Source organism: Gossypium hirsutum, chromosome D02 (genome assembly GCF_007990345.1).
Source record: "Gossypium hirsutum isolate 1008001.06 chromosome D02, Gossypium_hirsutum_v2.1, whole genome shotgun sequence".
Lineage (NCBI taxonomy): Eukaryota > Viridiplantae > Streptophyta > Magnoliopsida > Malvales > Malvaceae > Gossypium > Gossypium hirsutum.
In genome coordinates, this window is record NC_053438.1 from 6533148 (window position 1) to 6552080 (window position 18933).

Consider the following 18933-nt stretch of genomic DNA (forward strand, 5'->3'; position numbering starts at 1 on the left):
AAATCGCTATATTTAAAATTTTAAAATATTTGAGGTAATTAGAATTTTCAAAAAAAAAAAGTATAAAAACTGAAATTAACCAATTTTAAAATTATAAAACATAAAATTAATTAAATTAAAATATAGATATCGCTTAAATAATCTAATAGCAAAATTTAACTCTCATATTATCACCTAACCTTATATTTTCACTTCCATTTGGCTAATTTCTAAAATTTGAGTTTATAACTCTCATTTATAATGAAAAAGTATTTGAGAATCAAATTAATATAATTTATAAATGTTGAAGGTCAAATTTGTTAAATTATTTAAAATTAAGATCTAATTGATAGGTTGTAGAAACGTTGAGTATTAAATGTTATATTAATTCCTTTAGAATTATTAAAATAGAACTGAAAAAATATTAGTAATGAAGTTGCAAGTATTTGTAATTTGTTGACTAAAAACATACACTAATAATTGGATGATTAAAAGTGTGTTTGGATGAAGAATTTTATGATTCTAGCACTTCAGAATTCATAAAATTTCATAACATCATTTTTTTTCTAAATCAATTATTTATTCAAGCAAAGCAATTATATTAAAAATAAATAATATAAAAAATATTCAATAAGGATATCGTCAAATTTTAAAGAAATATATAAATAATTTTAATAAAATAAAATTTAAAATATATTATAATTAAATTAAATTAATTTCTGAAGTTTTAATTTTTATCTCATAGTGGGATCATATGTAATAAACCAAGTAAAATTAAGAGGAAATCTAAAAAAACAGCCTACTTAGGAGGAATTTAAAAAAAGAATTTGAACAACTAAAATTCCCACGTAAAATTACTCAAAATTTTTAAAAATTCTCCAATATACTTATCTAAATAAGTAAATTCAAATTCTTCACACAAACACACCCTAATGATGCAATTTACTCATTATTTTATTATTTTTACATATTCTATAACTTTTTATTTAAATATTTTTAATTAATGGACTTCGAGTTGGAGTGTACATTAAGAGCATTAAAAATTAAGAGATTATTGAGCAAATACTATTCAGTTTCAGCTTCAGGGGCAGTTCGTTTACAACTGTTTTATTTCTCTCGGGACAAGGAAATAGCAAACACCCAAAACTGCTTAGCAATGGTAAATTTTAAGATTTTACAATGTTATATCAAATATTACCCTCATTCATATTACATTCAACAACCTTCATGCTTCCAGATGCCCCATTTTGCCGGACACATGACAATGTTACCTGAACTCTGATTCTCTAAATATATGAAAAAACTTAAGAGAAACAAATTGAGTCTATCCCTGACGGGCAAATACCTGTACCTGATACTCTGAATCCAGGTAGCATGTGTCGAGGAGCAAAATGACAAGGCTGAAGCTTTCGGACAGACTGATGTCATCGGATCAAGAACATACATTCAACTATTTACATATGAGATCTGTGCATAACTCAATTTTGTTCGAGACCTCATTCGATAATGTAAGACCGTTTCGACAAACACCTGCGTATCGTTACTGCAAACTCACCAACCTTGTTAGGGTGGAGAAAGACTGCACAGATCCCCAAGCAAATAGCAGCAGTAGCAACTACAAATAAGGCGGGACAAGATCTCAACGTTGTGGTGGCAAAAATGGTACTACACGATTTTCTCGGGAGATCCTTGCTAAGGTTCACATTCATAACAATTTCTTTGTTTAAAAGCGGAACAGTCTCACTTCGAGTCAAAGTAGTTGATGCCATCATTGTTTGGAATTTAGCATTAGTCCTTTCCCCCAAGTCCTGCAAATAAAACATCATTATTAGAAGCAAAACATGTATTATATGTAAAAGCTGTATAAATGACATTGGAGGTTTCCAAAACTCCCCTCATACTCTCCTCAACAGTATCTTATCTTTCGTAACGGAACATATTTGCTCCTCAGAAACCAAAATGAAGACAATGCAAACTTATGTTACTTGGACTTGGTGTAAGTGTCAGATACTAGTATGTTCTCAAAACACAATTTCTTCCAGGCTATATCTCCATACCCATGTCCTAATAAGCACAGAACACTACTGTGGAACAGGGTACTTCAATAAAAAAGAGAAGTCAGAACAACATGCATGTTACAAAGATATACAAAACCATTGTGCTAAAATTAAAAGAAAGAAAATTATATTGGCGTATGCAACAAAATTCTCAGTCCTCACCTGAGAACCATTTGGTACAAATAGGCCATCATTTTTTAAGCTGCTCTGAGAATTCCATTTTCCTTCTTGCTCGATGTACTCTGAAAGAAGCACCGGCCTTTCACCTTCTTGAAGCTTGTTATTAAGGATATCTCTACCGTAATCCATATACTTCTTTAATAACCTTGTATCAGGATCATCGGTTCCATTAAACCCAGCCTCCTCCATCACATTCTTAAGATTTTGTAAGACTTTCTTCAAAATGACAGTTGATTTGTTTTGTATGAGAAAATTCAATAAACAATTGAATCTCTGAATTTGAGAAGAGGCCATAGTTTCTTGAAAATTCTCCGATTTAGGCTCCCTCAATAACCATGCTATATCTAAAACAAGTTCAGAATATGCTTTTTGTCGCAAAGTTGATGTTTCACATGACGACCTATTGGCAGAAATCTGTGATCCTCCCCAAAAAAGAGAGGCATCAAATCCCTGCTGTATCACCTTCATCTCAGAACAAACGTCCTTGTCCCCAATTAGGACGGGAATAAAATTTGATAATCCAGACTGATTCTCAACCTAGAAAACAAATCCATAAATTTTATTAAAGAAAAAATGCCCCAGTATGATAAATATATTATGTTAAAACCTCACTCAGACTGATACTAATTTGTCGTATCTCATCTTGGGGAGAAAAAATGGTTATTTCATATAATTGTAATAATCTTATAGCCGATAGCAATAGCCAAAGAAAAAGTATTGAATGCAAGTCCTCTATCCATTTAACAAGATGGACAAGCACGGATTTTAAAATGTAATGCTTTGTCAAATTTCTCTGAGATGAAACCCAAATATCAAGATAGAACTTTCACGATACCCACCTCAATAAATACGGGGCCAAAGAGATCTGATTCAGTTTGAGGGACGTAGATTTTGTATAATAGATGATCACAACTAGAAGAACCCTCTGTAGCATTGACATGTGCGGAAGCAAGACAATAATCATACGGTAGATACCTTCCAGCAAAAGATACTAGAAACCTGGAATAATTATCATCTTTCTTAAGCATTATATTATAACAGTAGACCATTCTGGCATAACACAAAAGAAGAGTTGAAATATATAAATAGGTCCAATATGATCTTACCTGCCACCCTTCCCCCAAAAAAATATTAAGTAATAAAACCACTGTCATTAATGATAACAATGATACCCTGAAATTTCAAAGAAATGTCCCATATAGCCCCAACCTATGAACTTCAATCTCATGCAGAAAAAAACGGATCATATACGGGAGATGAGGGATTATAGAAGAGTTGCCAACAAAAGAAGGAAAAAATGTAATAAAGACAAGAAAGAGAAGAAAAAAGAAGGTAATGTCCGTACTGAAGTTTGGGCTGCAGCAAATTACTTCCACAAGCAACAAACTCCATTGGCTTGCCAGCCTCAAAACATGAAGGATGAACATAATGAAGTCTTGGGGCCTGCACCCCCATGTCAAGTTTCACCAAAGAACTTCCACCTACACACACAAGAGACCTTAATCACACTTCGAGGACTGAGACAACTAAATAAATCAAATGCAGCCACCTAAAAGACTGAAGAATTTAAACCAGGAACAAGGCATTGTAGAATAGATACGAAATCAAGCCTAATCCACCATAAAGAATCTTAAATCCTGCAACTTGCACACAGCTTAGCTGAAGGTAGCAAATGACCAAACATGATGATCAAATTCACCCACTCTACATTATCTTCCAGAAATTTTAATCATCCACTTAAAGGCTTTTCAAATGCATTAAAATGTTAAATAAAATGGAAATCATGTGTTAGGTTGTTAGTGAAATTTACATTTTATTCTTACCTTTACTGGTACGGAAAATCATGTTGTTAAGATGAATAGTCATGAGGCCTCTCCCATGCAGCATCCTTCCAGGTGTAAAGACAAAGTCATGCATGTAGGTCATTGGATTTTCAGATAACTGTTTGAAAGAAGAAAAAATGAGGATAATTTCTTGACAAATCTGCCTAAAGCTTGAGAGAGGGACAGAACTGCAAGACGCAAGTGCAAGAAGATAATTTTTTTGACAGAATAATTAATCAAAATGCTTGCCTGAATTCACATTGACTATTGACATTAAGGAAATACAAATCAGAACATAAAAAATTCGAGAACAAGACATATTTCTTAAACTTCTACGAAGTAGATATTCATGAAGGCAATTCTTGCTTCGCATCCACAGTAAGCATCAAATTTCCACCGTTATAACATATTGTATCTTATGTACATTCTAAGTTATTTAATCTAATAAACCATAATACCAAATAATAATTGTTGCTGATAAATATATAGAGGTTACAAATACCAGATTAAAACTCAAGACTTCTAGAAACCATGTAGTTAAGGAAATGTAAACAAAGAATTTTCTCTTATGTTATTGGCTTCAAATTCGACTATGATGTGTGTGATGACCAGTCTGCCTGGTCAAATATAGACCAGATATAAGCTAAAATGATTTAAATTAAAGCCAACTGATTGAACCATTACCTTCATCCACATATTCTTTGGCATTGAAATAAACACAGTCAAGATTGTGCAACCAGGGCGGATGTAGCCTTCCAACTCAACAGGCATATCAGCCAACCATTGAAAAATCTGCAATTAAGTTAACCATGTATCAATCAATTCCTCAGGTCTCTAACAGCAAAAATGGTTATATTTATTTAAATACTAAACTGTAAGAATATTCTTTAAAATACTTGGTGCCGAAGTCTTCGTGGGAATTCTGCCGGATTCCAATCATAAAGCTTGAATGAGATCCTGCCTGTAGGGCACTACAATGAAACACAAAATCAGTATATATATTACCGGCAAGCTTCCTCCTATGAACAAAATTGAATGTACAACACAGCTAGCATGTAAAAATCAAAGAACCCACCATAGATGAGTAAGCAGTCCTATTGTCATGGTAAGAAGTAGAAATGGAAAACTTCAAGTCCTCTTTCCCTCCATCAGTTCCAGTGTCAATAAGAGCTACAGTGCTATCATTATTAACAGTCTGCAACATGGGAGCTGAGCAATCTGCAGAAACAAGCCCATCCTCAGACTCAAAGGGAGGGTCTTCAGCTGTCTGGCCACTCAAGCTTAAATCATCTGTATATCACAAATAATAAATTATTTTCAACAAGGAAAAATTACAGGTCCTACAAGAAAGGATCATTCAATTCCACAACAAGCTGCCATAAATCAAATCTATAGAACCTTTTCCTGCTTCACCATCACAAGCAATGTCTTCACTTTGCACAGCCCCTAGAGATTCTTTGTTGACTTCAGTCTTAGAACCAACAGGCTTCCTTCGCCGCCTATTGTTATGACGCTCTAGTTTCCTTCGACAACTTCTTTTACCTTCATCAAAATCCGACAACAGGTGAAACCTGACAAGTAATTGATAGGCAAATAAACATTTTAATACAAGAAATACCAATAACAAATAATAATAATAATGATAATAATAATAATAATAATAACAATAATAATAATAAAGGAAGAAAGAAAAGATACAGTAAGGTTCAAGCTGTAACATTTAACCAAAAATAACCATTCATTGTCTAAACTCTAAAAATTAAAAAAATATAGATCACTTCTAGTTCTAGTCTTCCATTAACCAAAAACACTAAGATAATATTTGGAAAGCCACCTAGTAACTGGATTTGGGTGTAATTACTTGTAATTACACAATAATAGTATGTTTGGATAACTATTGTGATTGATGGGTCCCACCGAATTAGGTGTAATTGAAGCACCCCAATTACACTTTTCAATTCTTAGGGGGAGGGTGAGAATTAGAGTAATTAAACCAGTAATTACACTCAAATCCAATTTTAAAAAAATATTATAAAAATAATTTTAAAAATTATATTATAAGAATGAACACGTATGAGTGTCTAGGATAATTATGGGAAAAAATTTCTTATATTATAAATCCAAAAAAAAATTATTATAAAAATAATTTGTGTATTTTATAAAGTTATAACAAAAATATATATTATTTAATCTTAAAAATTTAAATTTATGACCAAACAGTTTATTATAAAAATAATTTACATGTTATAAAAGTGTTATAATTTATTTATTTATAAAAAATTATGGCCAAAAAGAATGGACATAACTTATTTATATGTCCATGCAATATATTATAAAAATAATATACTTATTCTTAAAAAGTTTGTTATAGTTATTTTTATCATAACTTATTTATAAAACAAAACTTTCTAAAATTATTACAAAAATTATATTATTTATAAGAAGTGTTATAAAAGGTTTGAACAATTTATAAAAGAAATTTATAAACGTTATATATTATAAAGTTTATATTATTTTTTAATTAATTTACGTATTATAAAAAGAGATATAATCTAGCATAAGTCTTTCTCCAAATTAAGTTTTTATAAATAAAGCTACAAACTATCTAGACTACGAACCCAAATATATTAAGGTCAATGCTAATTATGCAAATAGAAAAAGTTATTCTTGCATCATATCATGGGATATGATACCATTTTAGAGAATGTTGCCAGACACAAGCATCATAAACAGCTCGCGAACTATTTACTTTAAAGACATTCAAGGCTTCGAAATGTGGTTGAGAAGACATTTGTCGTTCTAAAAAAATGTTTCCCATGTTAACAACACTACCTTAGTCTAGCATAAAAAAAAAGGTTGGATCGTACCAGCATATAGCATATTTCATAACTTCAATGATAGGTGAAATTGAGATGATCCATACTTCAAAGACTACACGAAAAAAAAGAGATCTTAATAATCTTAATGATGCAAATTCAAATTCAGATGATGATTAACTCGATCAAGGAAAAATAGATGATGATACGGAGCATATGTTATATAATGTTTATTTTTTATTATTTTACTAGTAATCATATTATCAACTACTTTTTTAGACTAACATAATATATATGATGATTTAATTTTAAAATTTATTTATTTATTTAGAACTTATTTTTATCATACTAATAATTTTTTATAGTAATTAATCTTTTTTAAAACTATAACTTATGTAATTATATAATTACAATTTGTACTATCAAATATGATATTGGGAATTACAATGATTTTTCACTTTATCAGCCAAACACATCTAAGGAATTACGATTCTTTGTAATTACAAAAGAGGATAGTAATTACAGTGTCATTCAATTACTCTGTGTTATCCAAACACATCCTAATACAATGTTTAGGAACATGAATTTGAAGGCTTGGATTTGGAATTCATTTGGTATATAAATTGTGAGAAATATACGCATACATTATGTATTAGTTAATTGAGTTTCAATAGATTATATATTTGAAAGGCATCCAACTATCTACTCAATTAAATATCCATAGGAATCAAAATCCAATCTTAAGTTACCAAAGACTACCTAATTGCAATCTGCAAATGCCATTAGACTGGGAAAGACAAGAAATTGAATTACAACTTCATGGCTACACTCAATTGTTACTTTCCCTATTTATTTTCGGCAAAATTAAATGTAATTTTAATTATGCCTTCAATCAAACAAACAAACAAAAAAAAACACTCAACAATCAACAATTAAGTATAATTCATAAGCAGATAAACTTCAGCTTAAGGCAGTGTTAAAAAAAATAGCAGAAAAATAAGAAAAGAGAGTCAAATAGAGCTTACTTGCCACACTGTTGGCAATATCTCTTGCTTTCACCATTGATCAAAACGGTGCTCGAGTTCGCACACTGGAGACAAACTCGATGCCTTCTATGGTAACCTTTAAGTTCAGTAATATCCACTTCGCAACCCGGAATTTGGCACCGAGACGTCCCTGACCCGACCCGTCCAGTTCGGGCTCGCTTCTTTCCCGGAGCCCCCGCCTCTTCTTCTTCAAGCTTCTCCATTTGCTCGTCAATCTCGGGGCAAGCGCAAGGCACTCGACCAGTTAGAAAATTCGAACAAGTCATCCTCGGGTCCCGCTTCCTGACACGATCGGGTCCGGACACCGGTTCCGGATCCGGAACTGAAGGAGACGCTTCAAACGGAGGAGGATACATGTTACCGTCGTCAAGGGAGATAGAGAAGTGATCGTCTAAGGTGAAGTCCAGGAGATCGCCCCAGTCCCAAACGGAGGAAGAAGAGGGATCGGCTTCGGTCACCGGAAGATGCACATCCATTTGGGGATCCTTAGACCGAGGAGAGCCACGTAGCGTTGTGTTGGGAGAAGATGCAGGTTGTTCCATGACAACAAAAACCCTAGTTAGGTTAGGTGGGTGGTTCGATTAGTTGACAGAGACGCTCCGAATAAACGGGTAGGTCTGGTCAAATTAATTAATTTTTAAAAATATCCCTTCTTTTTTTTAACTTATACTGTTTCTTTTTCTTCATTTTTTGTGAAATGAATAAATCATGTTTGAAATGACGAAAATGTGCAGACTCAATCAAATTGAATATTGTAAATTTTCAATTGTACTTTTTTTTTCCAAAAGAAATTCCATTATTTCCATAATTGGTTGGATCGGAAATAAGTCGAATTATCAATACAGAAAGATGAGTAAGTTGATTGATTTGTGAATCGATATATATTGATTGAATTGATTTTTTTCTAATTTTTTAATATTTTTATCATTTTTTAATAATTTATTTGATTAAATCAATCAAATCAGTCGAGTTGGTCAAACTAAAAACCAATGACTTGTATAGTTCAATAGTTCTAGAAACCTCAAAAAAATTTATTTCATAACTCAAATGCAACTCAATATAAACACCAAAGCCACTAAAGGCCCGAAATCAAGAGACCAAACATAACAAAACAACGACCAAGCGTACTCTCAACTCAAAGAACACAAATTGCGAGTTTCGTGTTTTTACATTTTATGGCCATAAAATGTGATTGATAAAAATAATATTACTAAAAATGTTATTTATAATGTTTGATATACATTGAAAAATATTAATTAAAATCTCAAGAAAATGATATGTTTAATACCTTAAATATTTTTTTAGAAATGTAATGTTATTTTACAAATTTACCCTTACTAAATAAAAGATAATGTAAATATATTTTAATATTTTTAATAATATTTTTTATTAACAAATATTTAAATTAATTCAAAAGGTATAATTTTACTCCGTTTTAATTGAATCCATTACATGAATGCATTTGAAAAAATAGCTTGCATATTAACTCAAGATAGTGAAGATATGCACCATTTTTTCTCATTGCATTGTATGTATAAATTCAAGTGTATTTATGTATTGTATATATGTCTTGAAATTATCTTAATACTCAAATTTGATATCAATGAAAAATATTTTTTTTAAATATAAGAAAAGAAAATATAAATTGTTGATACAATGTACAATAAGGAGGAGGATATGGTGGTGAAGAAGATATCAGTTCACCTAGTGAGGCAGAGAGCCAAAAAGGGATAAGATGATAGTTTGAGAACTAAGAAGAGAGCTAGAGAGAAAGAATGCTTCAAGGTTACTAGAGAGGCCAAAAAGGATCCCTTTATCATCATCTAGGAGGATATATATAGTGAAGATCTTCTTGTCTGCTAATGTGACATGATAGGACGTTGTAGAGGTTTGCCATCAAAATGTGCAAGGGGTGCAAGACGTGCGAGATATGCGCCGTAGGTCCCATTCCATTAATGATAGTACGAGGTTGTTACGCTTAGGTGGAGTCCATTAATCATTAGAGGCGTGTTCACACTTATAAAGTGGGTGCCTCTTAGGGACACTTACTAAAGGAGTGGCTAGTTGATGGATAGTATACGCCCCCAAGGAGTGAGTGGGTGGTCTAGGTTCCATGCTCAAGTGGCTAGTCAATTGAAAAAATGAAAATAGAAAATATCTTCAGAAATTATACGGAGCCTAATTCTCTTACTAATTATTAAGAGAATCACTTTCCATTACTTGTGAAAAAACATCTCATAAAGTTATGTTTTATTCTAAGAAAACTAAACCTTTTTTTTCATTTCGAATCATATCCTAACCAATTAAAAACAATTATATATTAAGATTAAAAACAACATTACCAATAAAATTAATTGTGAAAACATTAAAATCAATGATAAAATATGTACTTAAATTTTTTTAAAAAAAGTATACAAGTGAGAATAAAAAATTATTAGACTAAAATTTATATATAATAAAATTTTGAAATAATTTTGTTTTTATAAAATTATATTAAATTATGATTTTATTAAAATAACAATATATAATATTTTTCTTTATTTTTATTACTGATGAATTATTTATTGTTTATGGATCCAAGTGTAGGTGGAGATGTGAAATGGAAATAAGGTTGTATAGAAAAAATTAATATTTAAGGATAAAAAATAAAATTAAAGGTTAAATGTTGCTATCAATCTTTGTACTTTACAGAAGTAGTCGATTTAGTCCCTATACTTTAATTTGGTCAATTTTAATCTTTGTACTTTTCAAAATCTAAGATTCCAATCCATACCAAGCGGTTACTGTTAAATTCATTAAGTTAAGTTCTTTTGTTTCTAAATTCTAATGCAATGAGCATATTATTATATGAGTAATGTCATTCCAGCTTATTATTTTCACATATTACTCACTAAAATTCAGTTAATGGATTAAAAATCGTCATTTGCATCAAGCCTGAAATATCAAATTAGTAAAGTATAGGAACTTAGAATGATCCAATTGGAGAATATGAACTAAGTCTATAATTGTATGCATAGAATAGGAATAGTAATTAAACTTAACGGATTTAACTGTTATTGTTTGGGTTAGGACTAAATTTTCAAAAACTTAAAATGCACAAAGATTAAAATTGGCCAAATTAAAGTATAAGGATTAAATCTACAACTTTTACAAAGTATTGAGACTAATAACAAAATTTAACCAAAAATAAATAAACTCATTCACAATTTTGTCACATGTGAACAAACTAGAGGTTCTGTGGGTATTTGAGGATGTTGAATTGAATCTTTGGAGACCCACTAGAGTTGGCAAAATTTTAAGGGACCTATGATTATGAAAAAGGAAATTACAAATTATACTTTTACAATATGATCCGACATATCGCATCAAATATGATTAGTTTATGCTTCTAAAAAACTATACATAAACTTGATATTGCGAATACGAATGGAGAGTGAAATTTGCCGCTGATAATTTAGCTAATATGGTGAAAGGTTTTTCCTAGAATTTTTCATGTTGCTCCACCATTGGTTGATGCTCAAATACGAATAGGCAAACATTTCCTGTTATCGAACCTGCTCCTATTGTTATAATTAGTACGTAGTTGATGTTGTTTTTATCTTGTTACCAAAATATATATACACACATTATTGCATCGAATATAAACACATTATACATACAATGTTTTAAATAATTTTCATTAAAAATCCAAAAAAAAAACACACTCAAAGCCAATATTAATATTGATTTTAATATTTTACCTATACTTTACATGCATCACAAATGATGACCGACCTGAGCAAAAATGGAAAGCAAACAAACAAGACCTGTTTGGAAAGAAGGAAAATTAAGAAAGAAAATAATTCAAATCAAGGGTATCCAACAGCCATGCAAGTCTCCCAAAACAGCCTATCTTCCATTCCATCCATGACTTCCCTGCACAAGTCCATACCCAAACCAGGTCTTTCATCTCCGTCTTCATCATCATTACAATCAATCAAATCTTGATCATCACCATCATCATCGAGAAATTTAAGAATTGCTTGATAAAAATCATCGAGGCTTTCTGTACCGATCGTATCGCAGCTACACGACTCCGCATCATCTTCATCACCACCACTGCCAGCCACCGTGACCGTAGTTATATCCATGGATGATGATTCGGAATCGTGCTCGGAGTCGCCGCTATCTTCGACGAGGAAGAAACAAGAAATATCGAGCATCTTGTCGTCCATATGTTTATTCAATAATAGTGTACCACTGTTCTATTGAGACTTATAAGTTATGGTGTGTGTGTGTGTGTTCTAAATGTTTTATTCATGTATTTATATTGTTTTATTTAATGAACATGTTGTTGTCAAATGTCAAGTGAAGCATTGACTATTCCCATTTATTTTTTATTTTGGAGTTGAAAAGGGTGTTAGGTTTGTGCTTGAACCATCCAATTTTTATTAGTGGGGGCTTTCATGCCATCCTCATTCTTCATCTCTATGATCACGATGTTAGATTGAAAATCGAAAAAATCGAATCAGTTTAATTGATTGTATCTAGATCCGTTCTTGATATTTTTGGAGTTTTAGACGAAATAATAAATTGAATTCTTTTTTAAAGAAATTATAAAATAAAATATAATAAAAGTTGAAAAATTTTCTGGGTCAATGAAATATTTGTAGTGAAAAATTGAAAACCCTAAGAATTTAATTAATTTATTTTAGTTTGAAATTTTTTTCTCACGTTAAAAGCTGAAAAAATATTTTTAATTTTGGGCCCCTTCTAATACTAGGCAACTGCACTCTCAAAACAACCGCCAAGGTCGGGCTTGATATTTGTTCATCCAATTATTTATAATAATTTTAAAATATAAATTAATAATAATTAAAAATTAGAAAATATAAGAATTTTTATATTTATATAAAAAAACTAAAGATTTGAATGAATTGAAACATAATGAAAAACTCTCTTTTTTTTAAAAAAAAATCTTAAATAATTATAATAAACAAAAGTTTGGTTTTTTTTTTTCAATTTTCATTTTTTTATCAATTTTAAATTTCAATTTTTTTTATCACTAATCATAGTGGATTTATAATTGGTATGAATAAGAAATTTTGATATTCATTAGACTCTATTTTATTTTTATAAATAATAGATGTAAATTTAAATAACGACTTTGAATATCTGAATCTATTATTCGCTTTATTTTTATACAAGGTTTAGAATGATTCTTTTCAATTTTTTTAGTACATTCGAATCTATGTCCTCTTGCATTGACAACAATATCAATATAAACTTAAACATATTTTTATACCTATTAAATATATTCAAATATTTGAAAAATAAATTCATTAATTCATTCAAATAATCCACTCAAATTTAATATAGATAACAAATGGAATTGGATTTTAGAACAAATATACATACTTATTGTTGGTATAAGATTTAGTTGGTCGCTCCGTTAGTCGGTTCATCTTCTTTTCTTGCATATAGGGGTGAACGTTCAATCGAATCGAGTAAATTTTTCGAGTTAATTGAGTTCACAAGTCCTATTTTATCATTCTAACTCAATTTGAAATATTTTTCAATTCTAGTCAAGTAAAATGAAATTCGAGTAGGGTAAAATGAAATTCGAGTCGAGTCAAATCAAGTGAAATTGTTCGAGTTAAATTTAAAAAATTAAACATGTCAAATAAAAATATTATTATAGTATGATAAATTGAATAATTAATTAGGTCCCAGAATTATTATTTTAGAAAATTTTTAAAATTTTAACTTTTTTTTATATATTCTTTAGATTTTTTAAAAAAATTTAGATTTTTTTAAATATAAAATTTGAAATTCTTATAAATATTTTAAATTTTAAAAATTATTTGATTTTTTGGAAATTATTTTGATTTTTTTTTGTAATTTTTGTTGAGAGAGATACAAATTTGCTTATTTTCAATGTTGACAAGGACTAAAAGGATATTTACACCAATCCGTTATTCGAATTATTCAAGTTATTTGAATTGTGAAATTCAACTCAACTCAATTCGAAACTCGAATCAAGTTATTCGAGTTGACTCAAATAATTCAAATAAATCAAAATTTGAAATTTTTTTAATTTTTTCTAATCGAATCAAATTTTACTCGGCGAATGACATAAATAATTAGAGTAGGGAGGAAGAAGGAAAAATAAAAATCAGAATGTCTCCCTAATAGACCTCCCTCAAAAGAGTCTTTAGAAATGTGTATAAGAAAAAAAATTCCGGTTCAGGTTTAATAGAACTCTATAACACTTAAATTCATATTTGATTTTACAAAAATTACAGCAACCTACCATCATCTGGAAGAGGTGACGACCCACGTTTCCACTTTTGTCGTCCTTCTTACCGTCAAAAAGTCCAAAGGGAACAGAACCCTGGGTTTTTTTTGTTAGGTGAAACAAATCCACTTGGAACATATGTTCTTACCTAATAAGTGAGGCAATCCAATTTTATTTAAAGATATAGGATTATCTTATTGACCATCTCCATTAAAACAAGGCTATAATCCACTAATTAATCACTTCCAAACCTGTCTATTTCCACCCTATTCAATGAAACCAAATTTCCAACTTACTGCAAATCTTCTCTGCTTCAGTTCACTTTGTAAATCTTCTACTAATATGATGCTAGGATGACTCAGCCTATTGCTTGTATTTTAGTTATTTTGTTTAATATAACCGAATATTATTCTAATAAAATTTTAATTTTAATTTATGTTTTGACTTAAAAATTAGAGTCAGAAAAAAAATTTGGAAAAATCAAACCATAATGTTTGGTTCGAGTTCGGTTTCGTTAAAACTTAAATTTATTCAATTCAATTTGGTTTTTGAATCACAAGAAAAATCGTTATTATTTACAAAACCGATCCGAATGAACCGTTATCCCCCAATAAGGGGTGAATCTAAGAGGGTTGGCAGGGACTTCGGCCCCCCTAAAATAGAAAAACTTTCATTTAGGTTCTTTATAATTTATAAAATTTTAAATTAGTAATGATAAAATTGTACTTTGACTTATTAAAATAGTGAAATTACATTTTTATTATAATAAAATTGTATAATTTAATTCTCGCCCCCCAAATTTTTGACTTGGTCCCTACCCCTAAATCATATTTCTGGATCCGACACTAAAGATAAAATATACAAATTAATAGACTTTTTTTTTTCAAAAAAAATACTTGGCATTATCGAACAATGTTCTAGAGAAATTAAAATTATTAAATCGCAAAAACAACTTTTTTGGGGCCATCGAACCATGATTTTAATAATAAAAGTGAAGAAAATGTTGAAATCAATGTAAAGGTGGCTGAAATACTTCAAAACAGTTAATATATTAGCTATTGGGTTCTACCGACGAACATCCACAAACATCAGATTCATAGAATTTTGTAGATTTTATTTTTAACTTAATAAATTCGGTTTAATGACCTTTGGACATAAATTTTCAAACCCTTCTACAAAAATTTCTTTAAAAAAAGTTATTTTAAACACAACATATTTATTTTTGCATAGTTAAAAAATTAAAATTAAGTATAAATTAAATTAAAATTAAATTTTAATTTTGTTTATATGGGTAAATTCTCGATCTTCTTTTATTTGGGTTATAATGATGATCATCTTTGCAAGAAGATAAGCATGTTCAACGATAATTCGAACCTAAACTATTCTTAAGATAGATGAACCATCAACCAATAGACCACAACTTAGGGGTTATTATTTCAAGTTATAATGACATTTTTTGCACTCCAACTTTATAAAAAAAATCATTTTTGCCCTCCATTTATTTTTCGCCTCTTTTAGCTTTTGAATTTGTATTTTTTGTCAGATCATCTAAAATGATGAAAAAGCTAACATTTATTAATTTTGCTAACGTAACATATATATAGATTGCCACATACATAACATATCAGCATTTAATTAATTGTTTAAAATTTTAAAAATATTTAAAAAGTTATATTTTTAAATAATTTTAATGATATTTAATTTATAAAAATAGTTTTTATTCATTTCATTTATTTTGGGATGATTTAACAAAAAAAACGCAAGTTTTAAGAGCTAAAAAAGTCGAAAACCTAAATAGAATTCTAAAATAACTTTTTTTTAAGTTGGAAAACCAAATAAATCATTATGCAGCTTTCAAAAGAAATGGGTAGTATTTATATAATAATACAAAATATTTTTAAAAGGATATTTTAAACACGATTTTAACAAAACAAAATACACAGGCAAACACAAACACGATGCCACAAGCAACCAACAAACCATGACTAGACACCTTTTGAGAGACAATACCAAAAGAAACAAACGAGTATTCATTGTCCACTTGAAAAAAAAAACACACTACACCTTCATAATCACATACTTGTCTAAAAGCAATTCCTACTTTGCACTGTAACATGATCATGTCGGCATTCTTTTAAGGGTGACTGTGTCTCAATCCAGTAACTGCTTGAACGAGGATCGGAAGACCGTTAGTTATTTATAGTTGAATCCCCTTAACCCATATCGTTAAAAGTGTACGGAAGATATAACACTTAATCTACAGAACCTCTAGAAAGAAACTTAATCTCTGGACCAGAGATTCCTAGGAAGCTCAAAACTAAATAGGATGTAGAACTATATATGACTTGGCATCTAGGCTTCTAGAAACTCTAGGTAAGTTGTCTTCCAAAACCTTCTAGAACACTTCAGTTAGTGGGTCAGTACTAATGTCAAGAAACCTGTAACCCATATCCATGTACTGAACCTGTTGTGTGAGCCTCATGCTCGGGCAGACACATGTGAGTTGAACCCTGACATTTACATGAACCAGCTAAGCTAAGTAGTTTTACTTGCAACAAGAAGTTAAATTATACAGCCATGCAATGTTTATACATAAACAGAAGTGCAAGGATGTATTTTTTTCAATGTTCTTTTCCTTGGTTAGTTATAATTGTCTCATAGTCTATGGATGCCATTGCCAACTCTCTTGCTGAAAATAGATTGTAATGTTCTTAACTATGGTAATTGACTAACGGTTACTCAAGATTCGGGGATCAGTGTCAGAAAAAATCGAACATACTTGTGTCAAACACATGCTGAATCTAAGTACGAACAAAAGAAACCAAACAAAGTAGTATAAGTAGTCTCTCAGATAAAGATCATAGCCAAAAATATGAAGAAAGCGGAAATCAACCTTCATGATTCATTCCAAAATTTAGCCTATCAATAAATAAAACTAACCTACAAGACAGGTAGTAAGAAAATTTCTAACAGAAATAATTTCAGACAAGGGATCAAAACTCGGAAGGATCAGTTCGTTATCAATGCCAGTGAACATATTTAGTTGTGCGTCAAACTTCTTGCCAGGTACATCTATTATTCAAAACAAATCAAACAGCATCAAGAATCTGTCCCTAGAGGTGGCCTCCATTAGGAACTTTTTCTTTCTTGTGCATCATGATTTCTCCAAGGATTAAGAGCTTCTCTCATTGCCTGAGCTTCAGGGGAATTCTCCCAAGCTCGCTTCTCCGACTCTAGAACAGTCACTTTGTCATCTACAACATAAGAAAAGTAAAGGTTCAATCAAGAGTAATACACAAAACACATCAACATGGCATTACAAACATACCAAGTGGTTTGTACAACCATTTGCTGGCCATAGTCGAGCCCTTATGTTTCCTCGACCTAGTTAGATACCTTATCCAGCTTCCTATATGTTGATTAGTAAGGATTGAAGATAACAGTTCAAACCAGATCTATTTCAACCTATCATTAAGCATCCATCGAGACAAACATTCACTAATACTTGTTGTCACTAATCATACAATCATAGGCTAATAGCAGTAAGACACTGCTTTATCTTATTAAGACTATGAAATTAGCCCTGCTCTTAACATAAATTTAAGAAATTAGCACTTGGAAATAAGAATATTAGATCCATATTTACGATTTCACAGATGAAACCGGCTTTCGATATCCATTTATATGACCTAGAATTTAAAATTAACCATACATTACAAAGAGAAAACTTTGAAAATGATCAAAAGAAAATCACCAATGGAGTCTAAAAGTTTATTTGATTGGCATTAAGATTTGAGACAATCAAAGTAACTCCAAGAAAAATCCACCAATTAACAATGATAACATGAAACTAAAATCGGGTGTTGCTCCTACTCATTATTTTTACAAAAATTCCGACATTATATAGGATATAATCCTCCGAATATATTAAAATAAGCTGGATACATGTATCAGACACTCAACCGGAATTTTATGAATCTCAAAGACAAGTTCAAAAGCAACCGAAGAAAGGAAAAAACAATAACTACCCTTTCTAGGGTTTTGAAGAACAAAATCATAAAATGCATAAATGAAATGGGGGGAAATGGAGAGTTCTCACACAGAAGCCAGTCTTGATCATGAATAACTCCATGGAACCTCCAATTATAGCTGACCCAATTGCAATCTTCAAATACCAATCAAGAAACTTTATTGCCATTTTTTCTTTTAGCTGCAATTAGTTTCTTCTCTGCTTAGTTAGATGTTCAAAAAAACAAAAGAATTAATTTCTGATCCAGCTAAATTGTACTAAGTATAGAAATATAAAACTACGAACACTGATATCTAATACTTCACTAAAACTTCAAATCATTAAAAAAGAAGTTTAAAAGGAAAATTGAAGTGACCTTGTGTGGCTTTGAGAAAGAGGATTGAACAGGAGTAATCTCGGAAACCAGAAATTGCAAATTGAGGCTGCGCCGCCGCCGACGACGACGATTGATCCCTCGTCGGCGATGCTAATGAATTGACGAGCTGGGCCTCTAAATCAGCGATGTTGGGACTAAGCTGTAAATAGAAAGAGAAACGAAAAATTAAAATGTTTTCAATTTTTACATATTAAAAAATTTGTAAAATCTTTTTTTTCTTTTTCTAGAAAAAATAGCATATTTAATAGATTCTTTAGAATTAAATTTTTTAAATTTTATTTTTACTTATTTTCTAAAATTGTATAATGTAAGATATAAAAATATTTAATTTATCATATTAATTGAAGCC

At 30.3% G+C, this 18933-nt stretch overlaps 2 protein-coding genes across 4 annotated transcripts; both read right to left on the reverse strand.

Moving 5' to 3' along the window:
* Window positions 1-1109: 1109 nt before the first annotated feature.
* LOC107932153 (squamosa promoter-binding-like protein 7) lies at window positions 1110-8535 on the reverse strand. 2 transcript variants are annotated; one of them, XM_041088187.1, is made up of 10 exons: window positions 7881-8535; window positions 5438-5610; window positions 5115-5329; window positions 4936-5010; window positions 4724-4831; window positions 4040-4157; window positions 3562-3697; window positions 3056-3215; window positions 2199-2753; window positions 1110-1787 (listed from the first exon to the last, which is right to left on the reverse strand). In XM_041088187.1, exons 1-10 carry the CDS (start codon window positions 8441-8443, stop codon window positions 1476-1478), a joined length of 2415 nt encoding a protein of 804 aa, XP_040944121.1. In that variant the 5' UTR covers window positions 8444-8535; the 3' UTR covers window positions 1110-1475. The 2 variants fall into 2 exon arrangements, with proteins under 2 accessions (XP_040944121.1, XP_040944122.1); XM_041088188.1 differs by having other exon boundaries at window positions 1110-2078.
* Window positions 8536-17009: 8474 nt separating this feature from the next.
* On the reverse strand, window positions 17010-18771 carry LOC107932112 (uncharacterized). Of its 2 annotated transcripts, none has more exons than XM_016864062.2 (3): window positions 18564-18771; window positions 18280-18388; window positions 17010-17432 (listed from the first exon to the last, which is right to left on the reverse strand). In XM_016864062.2, exons 2-3 carry the CDS (start codon window positions 18374-18376, stop codon window positions 17308-17310), a joined length of 222 nt encoding a protein of 73 aa, XP_016719551.1. In that variant the 5' UTR covers window positions 18377-18388; window positions 18564-18771; the 3' UTR covers window positions 17010-17307. The 2 variants fall into 2 exon arrangements, with proteins under 2 accessions (XP_016719551.1, XP_016719550.1); XM_016864061.2 differs by having other exon boundaries at window positions 18280-18406.
* Between the last annotated feature and the right edge of the window lie 162 nt (window positions 18772-18933).